The sequence below is a fragment of the Schistocerca americana genome, chromosome 7 (genome assembly GCF_021461395.2).
Source record: "Schistocerca americana isolate TAMUIC-IGC-003095 chromosome 7, iqSchAmer2.1, whole genome shotgun sequence".
NCBI classification, from domain to species: Eukaryota; Metazoa; Arthropoda; class Insecta; order Orthoptera; family Acrididae; genus Schistocerca; species Schistocerca americana.
In genome coordinates this window covers 144369147-144391449 of record NC_060125.1, presented here as the reverse complement: position 1 = coordinate 144391449, position 22303 = coordinate 144369147, and the positions used below count along the sequence as shown (strand labels likewise).

At 43.0% G+C, this 22303-nt stretch overlaps 1 protein-coding gene across 1 annotated transcript in view; it reads right to left on the bottom strand.

The window, feature by feature from the left end:
- Nucleotides 1–3526: 3526 nt before the first annotated feature.
- LOC124621967 (tetratricopeptide repeat protein 5-like) overlaps nt 3527–22303 on the bottom strand; it is a 134534-nt gene continuing 115757 nt past the window's right edge. The window contains exons 6-9 of the mRNA XM_047147500.1: nt 20450–20635; nt 4514–4689; nt 4288–4432; nt 3527–4177 (exon numbers count right to left, since the gene is read on the bottom strand). Of these exons, the coding sequence (XP_047003456.1) occupies nt 4058–4177; nt 4288–4432; nt 4514–4689; nt 20450–20635 (627 nt within the window). The 3' untranslated portion in view covers nt 3527–4057. The remainder of the gene's footprint in view (nt 4178–4287; nt 4433–4513; nt 4690–20449; nt 20636–22303) is intronic.

Genomic DNA, 22303 nt, shown 5'->3' with positions numbered 1-22303 from the left:
GCATCTTTTTCCAGCTGCAGCGATGTTGGAGATTTGATGTTTTACTGAATTCCTGATATTCATGGTACACTCATGAAATGGTTGTACAGGAAGATCCCCATTTCACCACTACCTCAGAGACACTGTGTCCCATCGTTCATGCACTGACTATAGCACTGTGTTCAAACTCACTTAAATCTTGATAACGTGCCATTTTAGCAGCAGTAACCAATCTAACAACTGGGCCACACACTTGTTGTCTTATATAGGCATTGCCGACTACTGCACCATATTCTGCCTGTTTACATATCTCTGTATTCGAATAGACATGTCTATACCAGTTTCTTTGGTGCTTCAGTGTAAAACTGATAACCTGCTCTAGAAAAAATTATTTCCTGACTGTTTCTATCAGGGAATATATTTGTTTGGTCTAACAGGTGCATATACTTTCGCATAAACTTCACTTGATTCTAGTCCTGACAGCAGGACAAGTCACATTACTTCCAGTCATTAACAACATCCGTGATTCTCAGTCACAGAAACAGAAACCTGATAGCATACACCTCTATTTTCTGTCCAAGAAGCTAAATGAAGGAATGAAATGCACTTGATCAATACATTCAATTATGCAAAAATCAGTGATGTGCCCTCACATTTCTCACATTGATCAGTACATTCAATTACGCAAGCATCTGTGCTGCTTTCGTCAACATACAGATGAAAAGAGAATACCTGATCATAAATACCACGTGAATTATTGTTGTTGTCATATTTAGTTCAAAGACTGGCTTTATGCAGTTTTCCACACTAGCCTATCCTATACAGTTACAACCTACATCCATCCTGCTGATTTCTTGTTGCCTCATGATGTGCCCTATCAACCTTTTTCTTTTTTTAGTCAAGTTGTGCCATAAATCTCTTTTTTGGCCAGTTTAATTCACTACTACTTCATCAGTTAGTCAATCAACCCATCCAATCCTCAACATTCTTCTACACCATCACATTTCAACAGCTTAAATTCTCTTATTCTCTGAACTGCTTATCATCTACCTTTCATTTCCATACAAGGGTACATTTCAGACAAATACCATCAGAAAAAGTTTTCTAATATTTAACATTATATTCAATGTTAATGAATTTCTCTTTTTCATAATTAATTTCTTTTATATTACAAGTCAGCATTTTATACGAACTGCCTGAACAATGCTGCAGGCATTCTGCACCTAGTGGGAATTCTGGTAACATCTCCATGTCACAGTCTGCATTTAATAACCAACATGTAAAGATCTAAATGTTAAAGTTAACATCTTATGGTTATTACAAGTCAAAACGTATAACTGATTTGTGTGGCAACTAGTTTTCTTTGTTCATCTTTATGAAATTATGAGGGTTGGAACTTTAATAGTGGCAACTATTTAGTCATAGCTCGTACAAAAGAGATACGTGTTTCAAAGTATTACTGACCTTCAAAGTAGTCACCAGCATTGTGTATAACCTGTTTCCAGCAATGTGGAAGTCGTAGGATACTCTTAGCAGTGCCAGTTGTGTTGACAGTTCATGCGGCGCGGTCTATTGCCCGACGAATTTGTAGCAGTTCTGAAGCGAATGCTGTGAAGTGTTACCTTCAGTTCATAAATTGAGTTGAACTCACAAGGGCTTAAGTCAGGGGAGTACAGTAGGTGGTGTAGCAATTAGCAGCACCATCAGTCAAACAAACCAGTAACAGCTTGCACTGTGCGTGCTTGAGCATTGTCCTGCAAAATGATGGTCAGGTCCTGCAGAAAGTGTCATCACTTCTGTCTCTAAGCTGGTCATAGGTTGTGTTCCAAAAATGAAGAGCATAGAGAAAGAAGTGACGGCACTTTCTGCAGGACTGGACCATCATTTTGCAGGACAATGCTCAAGCACATACAGTGCAAGCTGTTACTGATTTGTTTGACTGATGGGGCTGCTACGTGCTATACCACCTACTGCACTCCCCTGACTTAAGCTCTCGTAAGTGAAACTCGATTTTTAAACTGAAGGAAACACTTCACGGCATTCTCTTCAGAACTGCTACAAATTCATGGGGCAATAGACCGTGCTGCTCGAACTGTCAACACAACTGGCACTGCTAAGAGTGCCCTATGACTTCCACATCACTGGCAATGGGTTATACATAATGCTGGTGACTACTTTGAAGGTCAGTAAAACATTGAAACATGTATCTATTTTGTACGAGCTGTAAATAAATAGTTGCCACTATTAAAGTTCCAACCCTCATACATAAACATACGAACTGCGTCAACCAGTCTGCATGTAATATTTGTGTTATTACCACTGCTGGATTAACAAGAAAACTGCCACATTCTCAATGATGGATGTTTCACCACCAGGCCAAGCTAGGCCATGGCACGAGGAGCATTTCTCTGCTGTGGCCGCCAGTGCGCACACAGCATCAGGCATAAGATTGTGCTGTGGCCACAAGCAGTCTCAGGGCAGTCAAGGTGTTAAATGTTTGTGACTCATTTGAGAACAATTAGTAACTGAAATTTTTTAAATTGTGATTGGTGGAGAGCTAATGTGTGTAAATACATGGGAGCTGAGACTGATACAGAACTGTTCCTTAACTGGCAATGTTCACCTGTTGTGGTTACTAGCCTGAGTTATGGAAATTACATACAAAGTTATTAATACAAAAAGCTGAATTTCAAGATGTGTTCTGGAAACAATAAATGTGCAAATAATTCAAGTTTAATCCAATGGTGTTCTATTAGTTACTGAGAAATGTGGTTAAACATCCAACCTGTTTCAAGGAGAGACACCAAGAGTACAGTGCTACCGAGGAACTACACTCGTCAGCCAATTTAGAAAATTCACAATCACCTGATTTATTTCAACTATGTTCCATTACCTTTCTTTTACTTGTGTTGATATTCATCTCGTAATCTCTTTTCAAGACACTATCCATTATATTCAATTATTAATCCAAATCATTTTCTGTCCCTGACAACATTACAATGTCATCAGCAAACCTCAAAGATTATATTTCTTTTCCCTGAACTTCAATTCCCTTTCCAAATTACTCCTGGGTTTCCTTCTCAGTTTGATCAACAATGATAAAAAACTTAAAACTATCGACAGGTGAAAAACCCTTTTGGATTATCACTAATTTACTGGACACAGCAAGATGAAATTTTAAAATGTAGGCAATGACGTGAGATTGGGGGATGATGGAGAGGGGCAAATGGGGAAATAAAAGCTAGGAAAGAATAAACTGACATCATGCAGTCACTCAGTGAAAAGTAAGAAGAATGAGAAGAGAAAATAGGCTGAGGTTGGGGAGGAAGTAGGGAAGAATGTGAAAACTTAATGATCACACAAGATAGGATGAGGAGCCTCAAAGCAGAGAGCAATTCACTTATTAATTAACCCACATTAGCTATTTCTTATTTTCGTTTTTAATTGCTTGTAACATTTTATATTGCATTTGACATGTTTTCCATGTCTGCTATTTTTATAACTTTGAAAGGAAATATGGTAAACAGAATAATTAATATAACACATGTGTTTGAAAAAATAATTTCACTATACCAGTTCCTCCTATTTAACTCTGTGGTTGTACATAAATAAAAATACTGAAGATTTACTTAGGATTAAATTACATCTCCGTTTTACACATCTTACAACATGAAAGGAAATACAATTATAAAACTGTTCAATAGCACATAACATCATTTTGTAAAAGAAGAATCTGCTTTTTTCCTGTGTTGATTCATGTGGTTGCAAATATGAGATCAGATTCATCATAGGGGAAAAGATGGAAGGAAAGTTGTATGATTGGATATCACTCTGTTCAGGTCTATGTTTTCTGCTAGTTATTGCTTCTACCGATATTAAAAAGGGATTGTTAACAAATACTTATTCCAAAGTTAGTTTCCAGTCACTCACAATATGAAAGACGGATCATAAAACATTTCATCTCAAACATCTGCAGTTTGCAGTATTAATGTTTTAATCAATAAACACTGTTAATAAATTAAAGAACTACAACTGCAGCTGTAGGAATGTGTTATCACAGTCTTCACAACAACATAATTTAGTCTTTCTTCTTATATGTCGAAAGTTGAGCACTCGCTTGTTGGTTAATTCCCATCTTCTTGCCGTTCACAACCAGTACGAGGGGACTGTTTACTCTCACAGAATTATAAAAGTATTTCTAATCAAAAGAAAAGAAAAAAACATGAAAAAGACACAAAATAAGTATACAGCAACATTATAATCAATTAAGACAAAGTGGCACAAGAACTAGATAAATTATAAACTTACTGCATCTTTAGTTTCAACACTGACTTTTGTCAGGTAGGGTTCAGGTATAGCAACTGAATCTCCAATTATAACTCCTTTTCCCTTAGCAAAGTTGTAAACAGTTACAGCAATGCAAGTCTCCACTTTGTCAACCATACAAAATGTGCTGGAAATTTTAATAAAACATATTTACTTTCATGTGCCAAAAGAAAACATTAAAATGATATAGGAACATATCCACACTTACAATGGCACTGCATCTTCATCTTGTATACTGCAGACCACTTTTCCAAAAATTACTTTATTTTCATTCAGACCTTCTTGCAGATTACTAAATGGTATACATTGTAGCTCAATGGATTCCCCTTTGGAAGACGTATAACTGCCTCCATAATATGGACCCAGCTGTTTCTCATCAATTGACTGTGAAATAGCAGAAAAAGAAAATCACAAGCATCATTAGCACAAAACCAATTTCTGGGGGCTTGAGGAGGGAAGTGACTTGTACACAGGGAACAACAACTTTGGTGTGTCACTAACATCCACCACTCAACTCTTTTCAATCTGTTCTAAGTTAGTTTCCTGTAGAAAGTATAAAATTGTAACAAAGACTTGCTGTCCAGTTCTTACCTTAGGAGGCAAACTATATAATACCACTGAGAGATACACGTAAAGGTATGATGCAATGAAAGCTAGATATTGTCATGTATTTTTATGTGAGTTTATTAATAATGCTAAATATTTCATCTCCTGCAAAGGTTCATGTGGGTGGCAGAATACCACTCAGGGAGGGGTGGGAAGGGTAGTGGGAAGGATATTCCTCACTTCAGGGCACAATGAGAGATAGTTGAAACCCTGGCAGAGAATGTGGGTCAGTTGCTCCAGCCCAGTGTGAAACTGAGTCATGACGGAAGTGCTTCTTTGTGGCCAGTTGGTGGGAATGTGGAATGTGATGGGTGGCTGGAGAGATGAGGCATAGGAGATCTGTTTGTGTACAAGGCTGAGAGGTAAATTATGGTCTGTGAAACTCTCAGTGATATCTTTGGTATATTTTGAGAGGGACTCCTCACCACTACGGATGCGATGGCCACAGGTGGCTATGCCATATGGAAGGGACTTCTTGGTATGGAATGGATGACAGTTGTCGCAGTAGGGGTATTGCTTGTGGTTCTTACATTTTGTTCTTACATTTTATATGGAAGGAGGTACTGATGTAGCCATCTTTGAGGTGGAGATCAACTCGAGAAGGTGACTTGTTAGGTTGAAGAGGACAAGGTGAAGCAAATGAGGGAGGAGTTGTTGAGGTTTTGAAGGAATGTGGATAGTGTGTCTTCACCCACAATCCAGATCACAATGTCATCATTGAATCTGAACCAGGTGAGGGATACGGGTTTCTAGGTGGTCACGAAGGATTCCTCTAGGTGAATAGGTTGGCATGGGACGGTGTCATGTGGGTGTCCATTTCTGTACCACAGATTTGTTTTTGGAGGTGATTCATTCAAAGGCGAAGTAACTGTGGGTGAGGATGTAGTCGGTCATGGTGAGCAGGAAGAAGGTCGTAGATCTGGAATCAGTCGGATGATGGAGGTAGTGGTCAATAGAAGCAAGGTCATGGGAATTAGAGGTGTAAGTGTAAAGGGAGGTGGCATCAGTAGTGACAAGTGGGGTGGGTGTTGCGCGGTAAAGGAACAGGAACTGTGCGGAGTCAGAGAAGGAAATGGTTTGGCTTTTTTATATAGAGGGAAAGATTACTGGTAATAGGTTGAAGGTGTTGTTCATCGAAAGTAGATGTTCTCTCAGTAGAGGCACAGTAATTGACCACAATGGGGCATCCTGGCTGGTTGGGTCAACAAACTTTAGGAAGCATGTAGAAGGTTGGAATGCAGGGAGTGGTAGGGGTGAGGAGATGGACTCCAGGGAGAGGTTCTGGCATGAATCTAAGGATTTGAGGAGTGACTGGAGGTCCTGTTGTGTTTCTGAAATGGGGTCATTGCAGCAGGGTTTGAAGGTGTACAAATCTGACAGCTTTAATTGAACTCGCAGTTGCAAATGAGGACAACTATCAGTTGTAGAATGGAATGACGACATTGAAATTCTGTGCTGGGCCAGGACTCAAACCTAAATTACCTGCTTATCACAAGCGGTTGCCTTGCCATTTGGCTATCCGTTCATGACTCACAGTCAGACGCAAACTTCCATATGTCATCAACCATACGTTTACGACCTGTACTCAAACATCCAATATGTATATTCTGTACAGGTCAGATGCTGTATTCTAAAGTCGATTGCCTGTTATCAGCAGATAAGTACGATATTGCACTGCCTGTGTTATTCTGATGACGATGCAAAGATCCTTCGGACATACATGCGTGTCCACTGTAAAGAAACTTCTAAAGCCCCTGTAAAGAAATTTATAAAGAAGCAGAGACTGCTGCACAATATGTGTAAAAGACAGCACAAGGCTTATAGATAGAAAAAAGCTGAATGATCTGTGTTTGGCCGTCATGAGCGCAATGCATGAAGCCTTCAACAACTACTGTAAAGGAATATTATCAATCAATCTCCCACAGAACCCAAGGCAAGTAAAGGCTGTTTGTGGTCCCAATGGATAGTGTCCATGCACTCATTGATGAGAGAGGAACTGAAACTGAAAGTAGCTACACAAAAGCAGAGCTGCTCAACTCCGTTTTCTAAGTGTTCCTTTACAAAGGAAAATAGAGTACTATTGCCAACTTAATTCTCACACTACTGAGAAGGCAAATGAAATAAACTGTAGCGCCAGTGACATTGAGAAGCAGCTGAAATCGTTAAAAATGAACAAAGCTCCAGGGCATGATGGAACACCTATCAGATTCACACTGAATTTATGGGTTGGTTAGCTCTGCTTTTAGCTATAATATCTGGTGCATCTGCGAGCAAAAAATCATGCTCAGCGGTTGAAAGAAAGGATAGGTCACAACCATCTACATGAAGGGTAGCAGCAGTGATCCTCAAAACTACTGTCCCACAACCTTAACATCCATTCATCACAAAATCTTAGAACATATTCTGAACTCAAATGTAATGAGGTATCTTAAACAGATTTAGTACAAACAAGCATGAATTTCAAAAAGATCAATCATATGACACACTGAAAGGCAAAGATCAAGGCAGTCTGGTGGGTGCTGTATTTCTCGATTTTCGAAAAGCATTTAACTCTGTCTCACATCTTTGATTATTATTGAAAGTACAGTAGTATGGAGTACCAAGCAAAATTTGTGATTGGTTTGAGTTTGTGTGTGTGTGTGTGTGTGTGTGTGTGTGTGTGTGTGTGTGTGTGTGTGTGTGTGTGTGTGTGACAGAGGATGGAGCAAGTTATCTTGGATGGAATGTCACAGCCAGATGTAGAAGTAACTTTGGGTGTTCCCCAGTGAAGTGTGTTGGGACTCTTGCTGTATATTAATGTCCTTGTGGGCAATGTTAATAGTAACTTCAGACTTTTAGATGATACAGTTATCCATAATGAACAATTGGGTGAAAGAAGTGGCATTAATATTCAGTCAGATCTGGATAAGATTTCAGAGTGGTGCAAAGATTGACAACTTGCTTTAAATACTCCTGTGACTATCATACCAGTGTGTCACAAATGGAATCAGTGAACTCATGCAAATATCTGGGTGTAACACTCTGTTGGGAAAGGAAATTGCATGATCAAATAGGCTCAGTTGTTTATAGAGCAAGTAGCAGACTTTGGTTTATTGGTAGAATACTAGGAAAATGCCATCAATCTACAAAGGAGACTGCTTAAAAATTACTCATATGCTCTATCCTTGAGTGTTGCTCAAGTGTGTGGGACTGGTACCAGATAGAATTGAGAGAGAATATTGAACCTATACAAAGAAGGGCGGCACAAAATGTCAAAGGTTTGTTTGGCTGGTGGGAGAGAGTCACAGAGATGGTTAAAGAACTGAACTGGCAGACTCTTGAAGATAAACGTAAACAATCTCAAGAAAGTATACTTTCAAAGATTGAAGAACCAGCTTTGAATGATTATTCTAGGAATACCACAAACCCCCCTCCCAAATATAGCTCCCATACGGACAGTGAGGATAAGATCAGACTAATTACACCATTCAGAGAGGCACTTCAGCAATCACTGGAACAGTGAGTGGAACAGAAAGACGCACTAATAACTGATACAATGGGATATACACTCTGCCGAATACTTCATAGTGGCTTGTAGATGTAGATTTAGATGTTTTTGAAGCTAATTTTATTACCTATTAAATTCTTTATATGACTGAATATGTGTTCAAACAGTTTTATGGCTGAATGCTCAGATTCTTTCTGTTGACTGAAGGATAGTGGAAATCATTTCTCCTTCTAGTACTGTATGTATGAATATTACTCCTGTTTTCATATTCTGTTTGATAGCTGACTACAAACTTCATAAGGCAGTAATGTAGCATGAGGCAGTTATCAGCATCATATGCCTTCACGCAACAGAAACATTCTTTCTCAATAATACGAGGGCAGTTCAATAAGTAATGCAACACATTTTTTTTCTGAAACAGGGGTTGTTTTATGCAGCATTGAAATACACCAGGTTATTCCCCAATCTTTTAGCTACACAACACTATTTTTCAACGTAATCTCCATTCAATGCTACGGCCTTACGCCACCTTGAAATGAGGGCCTGTATGCCTGCACGGTACCATTCCACTGGTCGATGTCGGAGCCAATGTCGTACTGCATCAATAACTTCATCATCCGCGTAGTGCCTCCCACGGATTGCGTCCTTCATTGGGCCAAACATATGGAAATCTGACGGTGCGAGATCGGGGCTGTAGGGTGCATGAGGAAGAACAGTCCACTGAAGTTTTGTGAGCTCCTCTCGGGTGCGAAGACTTGTGTGAGGTCTTGCGTTGTCATGAAGAAGGAGAAGTTCGTTCAGATTTTTGTGCCTACGAACACGCTGAAGTCGTTTCTTCAATTTCTGAAGAGTAGCACAATACACTTCAGAGTTGATCGTTTGACCATGGGGAAGGACATCGAACACAATAACCCCTTCAGCGTCCCAGAAGACTGTAACCTTGACTTTACCGGCTGAGGGTATGGCTTTAAACTTTTTCTTGGTAGGGGAGTGGGTGTGGCGCCACTCCATTGATTGCCGTTTTGTTTCAGGTTCGAAGTGATATACCCATGTTTCATCGCCTGTAACAATCTTCGACAAGAAATTGTCACCCTCAGCCACATGACGAGCAAGCAATTCCGCACAGATGGTTCTCCTTTGCTCTTTATGGTGTTCGGTTAGACAACGAGGGACCCAGCGGGAACAAACCTTTGAATATCCCAACTGGTGAACAGTTGTGACAGCACTACCAACAGAGCTGTCAAGTTGAGCACTGAGTTGTTTGATGGTGATCCGTCGATCATCTCGAACGAGGGTGTTCACACGCTCCGCCATTGCAGGAGTCACAGCTGTGCACGGCCGGACCGCACGCGGGAGATCAGACAGTCTTGCTTGACCTTGCGGCGATGATGACACACGCTTTGCCCAACGACTCACCGTGCTTTTGTCCACTGCCAGATCACCGTAGACATTCTGCAAGCGCCTATGAATATCTGAGATGCCCTGGTTTTCCGCCAAAAGAAACTCGATCACTGCCCGTTGTTTGCAACGCACATCCGTTACAGACGCCATTTTAACAGCTCCGTACAGCGCTGCCACCTGTCGGAAGTCAATGAAACTATACGAGACGAAGCGGGAATGTTTGAAAATATTCCACAAGAAATTTCCGGTTTTTTCAACCAAAATTGGCCGAGAAAAAAAAATGTGTTGCATTACTTATTGAACTGCCCTCGTACATAACCCCCAAATATGATATGTAAGACATTTGCTTACAGAAGTAGGAAAAGTATGTGAACTTTTTGACATCTTCATCTAAAGAATTTGATACTACTTGTAACACAAAAGTTGCAGAGTGTACTAACACAATTCACATTGTCCGTCGCACTTCACATAGTGTAGACCGGGAACTGTCTGCTAGGCATGCCCGATGTGCGCCTCCCGTGATCTTTCTGGTGGCTCCTGCACTCCTCCTCCTTCGGGGGGGTGAAGCCATTGTGATCCACTGCATCGGAAGGTGGAGCGTCATGCAGTAGCGATGACCTCCACGTCCATTGGAATGCTGTAGTCGGGGGGATCTGCCAACCCTCGAGCCGGAATCTTCGAATACGGATGGAAGTGACCCACACGAAGAGGCCCCCATTGTCCCACCACCAGAGCCTGGGACAGAACGGGCGGCAAGCTGTCGAACTCCAGATCCCGTTCCGCCTCGGGAGGGGCAAGACCCAGTGGCGGGGACGATGGGGAAGACACGACCACAGGTGAACCAGCCTCCTGAGAAACCGGGTCTGCGAGGGGGGCCGGCTCCCACCGGGGCATCTCTAACGATGGCGGTGCCAGTGCTGGAGCTACTGGAGGCTGCCAAGGCTGAGAACCATCGCAGTGTGGTGGAGTCACAGGTGGGAGGGGCAGTAGCGTCCCCTGAGAAAACAACACGAGTGCCGGCAATGGGGAAGCCGGCACCTGAGGGGACAGAGGGTGGGTGCCCAAATGTGGATGTAGCTGATTTTGGTGACAACGTACCTCCCGGTCCCCTGCCTGCAAGGTATAGAGCCGGCGGCCATTGGGGTGCAGGACCACTGGCTGTGTCCAATGTGGATTGTGACCAAACCCACGTGCACAGACCGACATACCCGGTGGAAAGCCGGGTACCCCATTTTGCGAAGACTGGCGAGGACCAGGCCGGAGGAGGCGCAGCAGAGTCCTAGGTTGGCGCCCGTGGAGGAGCTCTGCGGGGCTGCGTTCTCCCATCGGTGTGGTCCGGTATGCCGTCAGGAAAAACGTCAACGCCTCCTCTGCAGGAAATTCGTGCACATACTTTTCATCTGCGTCTTAAATGTGCGCACCATGCGCTCGGCTTCCCCATTCGATTGTGGATGAAAGGGGGGAGAGCAAACATGTCAAATACCGAAGCGCCTACAAAAATCCTGGAAAGTCTGCGAAATAAGCTGAAGTCCATTGTCCAATACAAGGGTGACTGGCAGACCTTCCACAGAAAAGATTTTTGCGAGTGCCTGGATTGCAACTTCTGAAGTGGTTGAGGAGCAGCGAACCACATATGGGAATCGGGAATAAGCATCAATGACAATGAGCCAAAAGCCATTGAGAAATGGGCCCGCAAAATCTATGTGAACACATTCCCATGCCTGGGTTGCAGGCGGCCATGAAGAGAACACTGACCTGGGAGACGCCTGTTGGCTCGCACACTGGAACAGGCGGCCACCAAGTGCTCAATTTCTCTGTCAATACCGGGCCAGTACACATGTCTGCGAGCCAAGGTTTTAGTACCTCATGTAATAACGTGAGGACTTCCCTTCGCAAGCTTGCAGGAAAGACCACATGAGGAGCTGTATCATCAGTAGCCAGAAGGAGAACTCCTTTCGAGACTAAGGGGCGCTCTCGTAGAACAAAATAATTACAAAGAGGGTCCGAGGCCCGGCCTGGAGGTCGGGACGACCACCCCTGCTGAATGAGGCGAACTACTTGCCGGAGAACCGGATCAGCTGCCGTTTCTCTGGCGACTCTAGAACTACTGATCAGGCAGCCATCAACCGCTTGGCGGGACGCCACATCCAAATGAAAACACATAATCTCCTCCCGATCGAACTTAGGATCCGGGCCCACCGGAAGATGGGAAAGAGCATTGGCGTTGGCATGCTGTCTGGTAGGGTGAAAATGAATGTCATAATGTTACTTAGAGAGGAACAAGGCCCAGGGATGCAGTCTGTGGGCCGCCCTATTCGGAATCTGAGAGGCAGGGCCAAATAACAATATTAATGGCTTATGGTCACTGATTAACTGAAACTTCGTGCCATACAAGAAAGGGTGAAACTTGGTAACCGCGTAGACAATGGCCAAAGCCTCTTTTTCCACCTGGGAGTAATGGGCCTGCGTGGGACTAAGAGTTTTAGACGCAAATGCCAGTGGCTTCTCGGAGCCATCCGCGTTGTGATGGGCCAGGACCGCCCCCACCCCATACTGTGAAGCATCTGTAGCAAGGACCAACAGCTTATTGGGGTCAAAAGTAGCCAAACAAGGCGCTGACGTGAGGAGGCCCTTCAACGAGGTGAACGCGCTCTCGCATGCAGGCAACCAATCAAAAGGAACACCCTTGCGCAGAAGGCAGTACAGGGGGCGAGCTATGGTGGAAGCCCTGGGAATGAACCGGTGGTAATAGGCAATCTTGCCTAAAAAGCTTGTAGCTCCTTCAGCGAAACGGGCCGTGGAAGGTCGACGATACCTTGGACCAAACTTCCTAGTGGCTGAACGCCGTGCCGAGAGATGCAGGTTGCAACGCAGGCCCGCGGACCTGAATTTGAGAAAGAGGGTTTGAAGGTTGTGCAAGTATTCCTTCGTGCTGCGGCCTGTGGCAATTATGTCGTCTAGGTAATTAATACAATGAGGGATTGTCGACGTGACGTGCTCAAGATAATGCTGAAATATCACTGGGGCACTGGATATTCCGAAGGCCAACTGCTGGTATTGGTAAAGGCCAAATGGGGTGTTGATGACCGCCAGCCGTTTGGAGTCCTCATCAAGTGGTATCTGATGATAAGCCTCCAAAAGATCGATTTTTGAAAAATATTGGCCTCCCACCACGTCGGAGAACAATTCATCAGCACTACCAATTTGGAATTAATGGTGGCCTTGAAATTGCCACAAAGACGTAATTTTCCTGTGGGTTTCCTGACAATAACGAGGGGCAAAGCCCACTCACTAGACGAAATGGGAAGAACGACCCCGAGGGCTGTCAGCCGGTCTAGCTCTGCTTTTACCTGAGGGCGGAGAGCCAAGGGGATCTGCCTCGTGCGTAAAAAACACGTGCGAGCCGACGCCTTCAACGTTAAGTGAGCTTCAAAGTCTGAAACACACCCCAGGCCCTTCTCAAAGATATCCTTAAAGTCAGAGGTCAAAGATTCCAATGATTGATAAGGAGTGTCTTCGGAGACCAACTGTATGGTGTCTGCAATAGAAAAACCGAAGGCTTGAAAGGCATCCAATCCAAAACGGTTAGCAGAGCTCACATTACTGACAACAATAAAAGTAACAGGCCGAGTGAGTGATTTGTAAGTAACGTCGGTAGTGAATTGACCCAGTAGGGGAATGAACTGTTTACCATAACCGCGGAGACGCCGGTAAACTGGCGCCAACGGGGGCGACCCAAGGTCGGAGTAAGTTTGTGCATTCAACAAGGAAACTGCCGCGCTCGTATCTACTTGCAGTTGTAATCGGCGCGACTGAACCGACACCTCGATAAAGAGTTTGTGTGCCAATGCGTCGGGAGCCTGGGCCGATGAAACTTCCTGAATGTCAATGTCCATGTCCTCTGTACCTGCTTCCTTCAATTCTTTTGAGGCTGAGCGGCAAACTTTAGCAATGTGTCCTGTTTCATTACATTTGCAACAAATGGCCCAATGGTGGGAGCACTCTGACCGATCATGATGTATATAGCATGACGCACAGGACAGAACAGGGGCCGGCGGCCGTAACTCTGTTTATGCGCCGTGCGATAGCGGCCGGATTGTGCCGCTCGCACGTCGTCCACCCCGGACACAGTGGACGCGGCCGCGCCGCCCTGAACTGCCGCAACGTCGCACGACGCTTCCAACTGTTGACCTGCCGCGTGGGAGACTTCATACGATTGAGCAATGGACAGGACTTCCTCAAGGGAAGGGTCTTCCAACTGCAAGGCCTGTTGCCGGACCTCCCTATCAGGGGCCGAACAAACAATGACGTCGCGCACCATAACGTGGGCATACGACTCTCGCGACTCCTCCGTGACAAAATGACACTTACGACTAAGACCGTGCAGGATAGCGGCCCACGTCCGGTAAGACTGATGGGGCTGTTTCTTGCATTGATAGAACTCGACCCTAACTGCCACAACATGCGTGCGGCGGCGATAATATGAAGACAGCAATGAACACAATAAGTCAAAAGACAAGGACGAGGGTTCTTGCAATGGCGCTAGCTGCCGCAAAACTTGATACAACGAGGGAGATATCCAAGACAAGAAAAGAGGGCAACATGAAATGCCTGTAAATGCTGTCGAAGGTGATGTTCATATGCATCCCAATCGTCCGCCGTCTCGTCATATGGGGGAAAGGGAGGAGGGAACGGCGCTGGAGCAGACTGCGTGGAGATCAACGCTGGAAGCGCTTGTTTCATGGTTGTCATGAGCTCCGTCTGCTGCTCAACCAAAACCCATACTAAATCCTCCATGCCATGGATAAGCTGTGAAACCAGAACAATGATGCAATACGCGAATGAACGACCCTACTCGTCGCCCATTGTGTATTAACACGGTTCACATTGTCCGTCGCACTTCACATGGTGTAGACCAGGACCAGTCTGCTAGGCATGCCCGATGTGCACCTCCCGCGATCTTTCTGGTGGCTACTGCACGGAGATTAGTATGTAGGAAAGTTCTGGCAGAAAGTAAGTAATTTAGGATTAAAGGAGACCACAATATTGTGTGTCCCGCGGACACAATGTAGAGAGAGAGAGAGAGAGAGAGAGAGAGAGAGAGAGAGAGAGAGAGAGAGAGAGAGAGCCCTCTAGCTCAACAAAGGATTTATTGTGAAAGCTAGCAACTTTTCTTTGTTTTATGTGTGTATCTGTAGAGCCCCAATGTTTCCGCTACTCAGTGAGCAGTTTCCTTTATTACTAAATTATTTAAGAAGACCTGTAATATGTGACTTCTAGTTCATGCTCTTATCAATATAAAAATCTAAGAATTTAAGAATATATAAAAATCTAAGAATTTAGTCCCCCCATGAACCATGGACCTTGCCGTTGGTGGGGAGGCTTGCGTGCCTCAGCGATACAGATGGCCGTACCATAGGTACAACCACAACGGAGGGGTATCTGTTGAGAGGCCAGACAAACATGTGGTTCCTGAAGAGGGGCAGCAGCCTTTTCAGTAGTTGCAGGGGCAACGGTCTGGATAATTGACTGATCTGGCCTTGTAACATTAACCAAAACGGCCTTGCTGTGCTGGTACTGCGAATGGCTGAAAGCAAGAGGAAACTACAGCCGTAATTTTTCCCGAGGACATGCAGCTTTACTGTATGATTAAATGATGATAGCGTCCTCTCGGGTAAAATATTCCGGAGGTAAAATAGTCCCCCATTCGGATCTCCGGGCGGGGACTACTCAAGAGGACGTCTTTATCAGGAGAAAGAAAACTGGCGTTCTACGGATCGGAGCGTGGAATGTCAGATCCCTTAATCGGGCAGGTAGGTTAGAAAATTTAAAAAGGGAAATGGATAGGTTAAAGTTAGACATAGTGGGAATTAGTGAAGTTCGGTGGCAGGAGGAACAAGACTTTTGGTCAGGTGATTACAGGGTTATAAATACAAAATCAAATAGAGGTAATGCAGGGGTAGGTTTAATAATGAATAAAAAAATAGGAGTGCGGGTTAGCTACTACAAGCAGCATAGTGAACGCATTATTGTGGCCAAGATAGACACAAAGCCCATGCCTACTACAGTAGTACAAGTTTATATGCCAACTAGCTCTGCAGATGATGAGGAAATTGATGAAATGTATGACGAGATAAAAGAAATTATTCGGGTAGTGAAGGGAGACGAAAATTTAATAGTCATGGGTGACTGGAATTCGTCAGTAGGAAAAGGGAGAGAAGGAAACATAGTAGGTGAATATGGATTGGGGGGAAGAAATGAAAGAGGAAGCCGCCTTGTAGAATTTTGCACAGAGCATAACTTAATCATAGCTAACACTTGGTTCAAGAATCATAAAAGAAGGTTGTATACCTGGAAGTATCCTGGAGATACTAAAAGGTATTAGATAGATTATATAATGGTAAGACAGAGATTTAGGAACCAGGTTTTAAATTGTAAGACATTTCCAGGGGCAGATGTGGATTCTGACCACAATCTATTGGTTATGAACTGCAGATTGAAGCTGAAGAAACTGAAGAAAGGTGGGAATTTAATGAGATGGGACCTGGATAAACTGAAAGAACCAGAGGTTGTAGAGAGTTTCAGGGAGAGCGTAAGGGAACAATTGACAGGAATGGGGGAAAGAAATACAGTAGAAGAAGAATGGGTAGCTCTGAGGGATGAAGTAGTGAAGGCAGCAGACGATCAAGTAGGTAAAAAGACGAGGTCTAATAGAAATCCTTGGGTAACAGAAGAAATATTGAATTTAATTGATGAAAGGAGAAAATATAAAAATGCAGTGAATGAAGCAGGCAAAAAGGAATACAAACGTCTCAAAAATGAGATCGACAGGAAGTGCAAAATGGCTAAGCAGGGATGGCTAGAGGACAAATGTAAGGATGTAGAGGCTTATCTCACTAGGAGTAAGATAGATACTGCCTACAGGAAAATTAAAGAGACCTTTGGAGAGAAGAGAACCACTTGTATGAACATCAAGAGCTCAGATGGCAACCCAGTTCTAAGCAAAGAAGGGAAGGCAGAAAGGTGGAAGGAGTATATAGAGGGTTTATACAAGGGCGATGTACTTGAGGACAATATTATGGAAATGGAAGAGGATGTAGAGGAAGATGAAATGGGAGATATGATACTGAGTGAAGAGTTTGACAGAACACTGAAAGACCTGAGTCGAAACAAGGCCCCGGGAGTAGACAACATTCCATTAGAACTACTGGTAGCCTTGGGAGAGCCAGTCATGACAAAACTCTACCATCTGGTGAGCAAGATGTATGAGACAGGCGAAATACCCTCAGACTTCAAGAAGAATATAGTAATTCCAATCCCAAAGAAAGCAGGTGTTGACAGATGTGAAAATTACCGAACTATCAGTTTAATAAGTCACAGCTGCAAAATACTAATGCGAATTCTTTACAGACGAATGGAAAAACTGGTAGAAGCGGACCTCGGGGAAGATCAGTTTGGATTCCGTAGAAATGTTGGAACACGTGAGGCAATACTAACCTTACGACTTATCTTAGAAGAAAGATTAAGAAAAGGCAAACCTACGTTTCTAGTATTTGTAGACTTAGAGAAAGCTTTTGACAATGTTAACTGGAATACTCTCCTTCAAATTCTGAAGGTGGCAGGAGTAAAATACAGGGAGCGAAAGGCTATTTACAATTTGTACAGAAACCAGATGGCAGTTATAAGAGTCGAGGGGCATGAAAGGGAAGCAGTGGTTGGGAAAGGAGTGAGACAGGGTTGTAGCCTCTCCCCGATGTTATTCAATCTGTATATTGAGCAAGCAGTAAAGGAAACAAACGAAAAATTCGGAGTAGGTATTAAAATTCATGGAGAAGAAATAAAAACTTTGAGGTTCGCCAATGACATTGTAATTCTGTCAGAGACAGCCAAGGACTTGGAGGAACAGTTGAATGGAATGGACAGTGTCTTGAAAGGAGGATATAAGATGAACATCAACAAAAGCAAAACGAGGATTATGGAATGTAGTCAAATTAAATCGGGTGATGCTGAGGGAATTAGATTAGGAAATGAGACACTTAAAGTAGTAGAGGAGTTTTGCTATTTAGGGAGTAAAATAACTGATGATGGTCGAAGTAGAGAGGATATAAAATGTAGACTGGTAATGGCAAGGAAATCGTTTCTGAAGAAGAGAAATTTGTTAACATCGAGTATAGATTTAAGTGTCAGGAAGTCGTTTCTGAAAGTATTTGTATGGAGTGTAGCCATGTATGGAAGTGAAACATGGACGATAACTAGTTTGGACAAGAAGAGAATAGAAGCTTTCGAAATGTGGTGCTACAGAAGAATGCTGAAGATAAGGTGGGTAGATATTGAATAGGACTGGGGAGAAGAGAAGTTTGTGGCACAACTTGACTAGAAGAAGGGATCGGTTGGTAGGACATGTTTTGAGGCATCAAGGGATCACCAATTTAGTATTGGAGGGCAGTGTGGAGGGTAAAAATCGTAGAGGGAGACCAAGAGATGAATACACTAAGCAGATTCAGAAGGATGTAGGTTGCAGTAGGTACTGGGAGATGAAGAAGCTTGCACAGGACAGAGTAGCATGGAGAGCTGCATCAAACCAGTCTCAGGACTGAAGACCACAACAACAACAACAAGAATTTAGTATATTTTGTTTCATTCATTGATTTATCCTCAAGCATTTTTTGCAATGGTGTGGTCAGGTCATGTACAGCTCAAAACGTATTATAAAAGTTTGTTTACGTCTGTGGCACAGCCCCGTAACTGGGGTATTGACCCACTTGTAGGCGGAGCTCAGCCTTTCTTCATCACAGCACTAGGAGAGGTAGGGTAGCAAACCCATCGTCCTCACTGCCTTTTACCCCCTGGAAAGATCTCCGGTCCTCACTCGATAGCAGGCCGACTTAACCTGAGGTCTTGCTGGAGGGGCTGGAATGAGGAAAAATCCCCACTGCTATCTGGATTGAACTTGGGATCTCCAGGAATGGACTCTAGTGCTCCTCCCACTAGACCACCAGAGCCAAAAAATTTAATATATTACATTTTATCTAAATCCAGTGACAGTCCATTTTCAGGGAACCAGTTATTCATTTTGAAGAAAATTTTATTTCCTTTTTCAAGTGTTGAAGATTCTCCATTAGGTTTGATTATAATACTTGTGTCATCAGCAAACTATTTTTGCTTCTCAGACATATGATCGAAGATCATTTATATATAACAAGAACAGATGTTGACGAAATACACTCCAACTCAAAAAGAATGACACATCACAAAGGAATTATCAAATGGAACAGGTATCATTAGATGTGACATATGTGTACAGGTAAACAAATGTAAACAATTTCAGAAATACTGGATGATTTATTCAAGAGAAAGAGCTTCAATTGATCAAGTCAATAACAAGTTGGTCCACCTATGGCCCTTATGCAAGTAGTTATTTGGTTTGGCTCTGATTGAGAGAGTTGTTGGATATCCTCCTGAAGAATATCATATCAAATTCTGCCCAACTGGCTGATTAGATCATCAAAATCCCAAGCTGGTTGGAGGGCTTGCCAGTAATATTCCAAACATTCTCAGTTGGGGAGAAATCTTCCAACGTGGCTGTCCAAGGTGGGGTTTGGCAAGCATGAAGACAAATAGTAGAAACTCTCACTGTTTACTGGCAGGCATTATCTTGCTGAAACATAACCCCAGGATGGCTTGCCAAGAAGGGCAACAAAATGGGGCATATAATATTGCTGCCGTACCACTGTGCTGTAAGGGTGATGCAGATGACAACCAAAGGGACCCTCCTATGTAATGAAATGGCACCCCAGACCATTACCCGTGGGTGATAGGTTGGTATCCCACTGTAGTCAGGGGCATCTCCAGACATGTCTTCACTGGTCATCAGGGCTTAGTTTGAAGTGGGACTCATCGCTAAGACAATTTTTTTCCAGTCGATGTGATTGTAGGCCAAAGACATGTCTGAAGAGGCACCAAACACTGGAGGGATACCAGGCTGACTGCTGCCTACCGTATGGACCGACAACCGGGAGTTATGACCTTAGAGTGTATTTATCCCTCGGGAACACCTTCAGTACTTATTACTCATTCTGACAATACAATTTTGCCGTGCACACTCACGGCACTTCTTCATGTGACACTCTGCATCCTATTAGTTGGACAGGGTGACAATCAGTCACCAGCAAGATCTCTAATATACTAATATTTGAGTTTTTTACCACAATAATGTGAACTGCACATAAAATGCTTTTGACATGTCACAAACCATACCAGTTGGCACTATTTTGGCATTTAAATTTTCTTTAAAATCATTCATGAAATGAAAAACTGCATGTGCTTTAGACAGGCCTGTTTGACCCAACCTTGACACTACACATTCCATTTTGGGATAGGTGGTTTACTGTTCTCATGTACAAAATCTTCTCAGCTGTCTCTGAGGAGGAGGCAAGCAATGAGACTGACTGGTGGCTCCTGATGCCTAAAAACAGCATATTTCAGTCCATAAGAAAATGTATACTGAGATACTGATGTATTCTGACTGACTGAATGTGAAGAACAATGTTTCAGTAATTTCAGCAATCATTTCAGCAGGAAAACTTTAAGACAAACATCACAGATTAATTCTTCACGTATTTTGTCTCCTTAGAATCTTCTGACACTTACTTGCACTAATTGTGAGTATTTCTTGCCCTTCAGCTTCCCTTTATGTTTTACTAAATCTTGGACATTCTCCAAATATTTTAACAGTTGTCTTTCTTTCAGTCTAGGGTCATCCCAGGTGGGCTCTAAAGATTGTGCTTTAGAGAATGATTCCAAGGCCAAATTATATTCTTCTTCATATTTATATGCCTGTGAAATGAAGTAATATGTAATTAAAGAGGTACATCAGATATTTACTTTTACTACATTCTTTAAATATTTTAAAATGTCTTCTTAAACTATGCTATCCATTTTCTTTGTCAATCAGTATCTCTCAAAACATCGAAGTACAATGATATAAGTGGAAATACACTGATGAGCCAAAAGATTTGTACACCTGCTGAATACTATTTCAGCCCAACCTTTTGAATGCAATGCAGCAATGATTCCACACATCACAGTTTCGACACATCCTCAGTAGGTTTCTGGGGATATTTGTACCAGATGTCTAAGTGTAGCTTACGTGATTCCTGTAAATTATAGCCCGGTGTTTTTGGGTGTGGAGCTGGAGCCCAATATCATCCCTGATGTGTTTCACTGGGTTCATGTAAGGCAAATCTGGTGGGCAAGACATCAATGTGAGTTCACTATCATCCCCCTCAAACCACTGTAGCATGATTATCACCTTCACAAATTTACAGTTATCCTGCAGGAAACTGCCATAGTAATCGGGGAAGATGATGACCGTGAAGAGACGCAGTTGTTCAGTAATCCTGTTCACGTAATCTACACTCGTCATGGTCCCTTTGATTACTACTAAACATCCCATGGAAGCCCAGGTAGCTATCCCCACATAGCACAACACTGCTCCCACCCTGGGTCCGCGGTAAAGCACCTGTTTTGAGTAGCCGTTCACCCAGTTGACGGCATATGTGGACATGACCCTTGACACAGTGTAATGAGAAATGTGACATGTCCCACCAGGTGAGATGTTTCCATTGTGTCACGGTCCAATCTTGATGATTCTTTTCCCACTGCAGTCATAACTGATGATGTAATGGGTGAATGTGGTAACACATAGGGGTCATCTGCTGCAGAGGCCAATGTTTAAAAATGTGCACCAAAATATGTGCTTCAAAACACATGGGTCGCCACCTATCCCGCTTTACAGAGCGGGCAGGAGTTCAACCTTCTGCACCAACACATGGATGTCCAACACCTTGTCATCTACTTGCGGTTTCACCATTCTTCAACAATTTTTCATGCATGCTTTGCAGTTCCCAAGATGCTTGTCCCCAGGCACCAGGCCACATCAATTTGCCCTTCGTCAAAGTTACTTAAGTCAAACGAACATTCAATCTCGTGGTGGGCAGTGGTCATAAGGTTTTGGCTCATCAGCTATCCTTGTTGCATTTCACTGCAGAAAAAGTTTGTCGTATTGTTAATGGATTCTTCATCACTTCATGGCAAGAACAATTTCTTATTTTAGGATGACAGCAAACATATTGTAATTGTTCTAATAGCACTTACTTATCACGAACTTTTATTTGGTCCATTAGGCTATCAGTTTGTAACACAAACTGAAGTCCACAAATATGTTAATGTCAAATAATCGATGCTTGGAAACTAAAGACATTATTTAAGTGCTCAGAATTTTTGAGCAGAACAGTCCTTGTGGAATATTATATGAAAAGCTCTTAGCTACTGTTATGTGTCAAGCTGCATCCCAACAAATCTTCACTTACTAATATTTGGCAACTTAACAATGACTGTGTAGAAATGTACAGAAAATATAGAAGCTAAGAGTTAAGACATCTATTATTTACACGTTACAAGATGACAGCAACAGGCAGATATCAAATGGAAGTTGCCACTTAG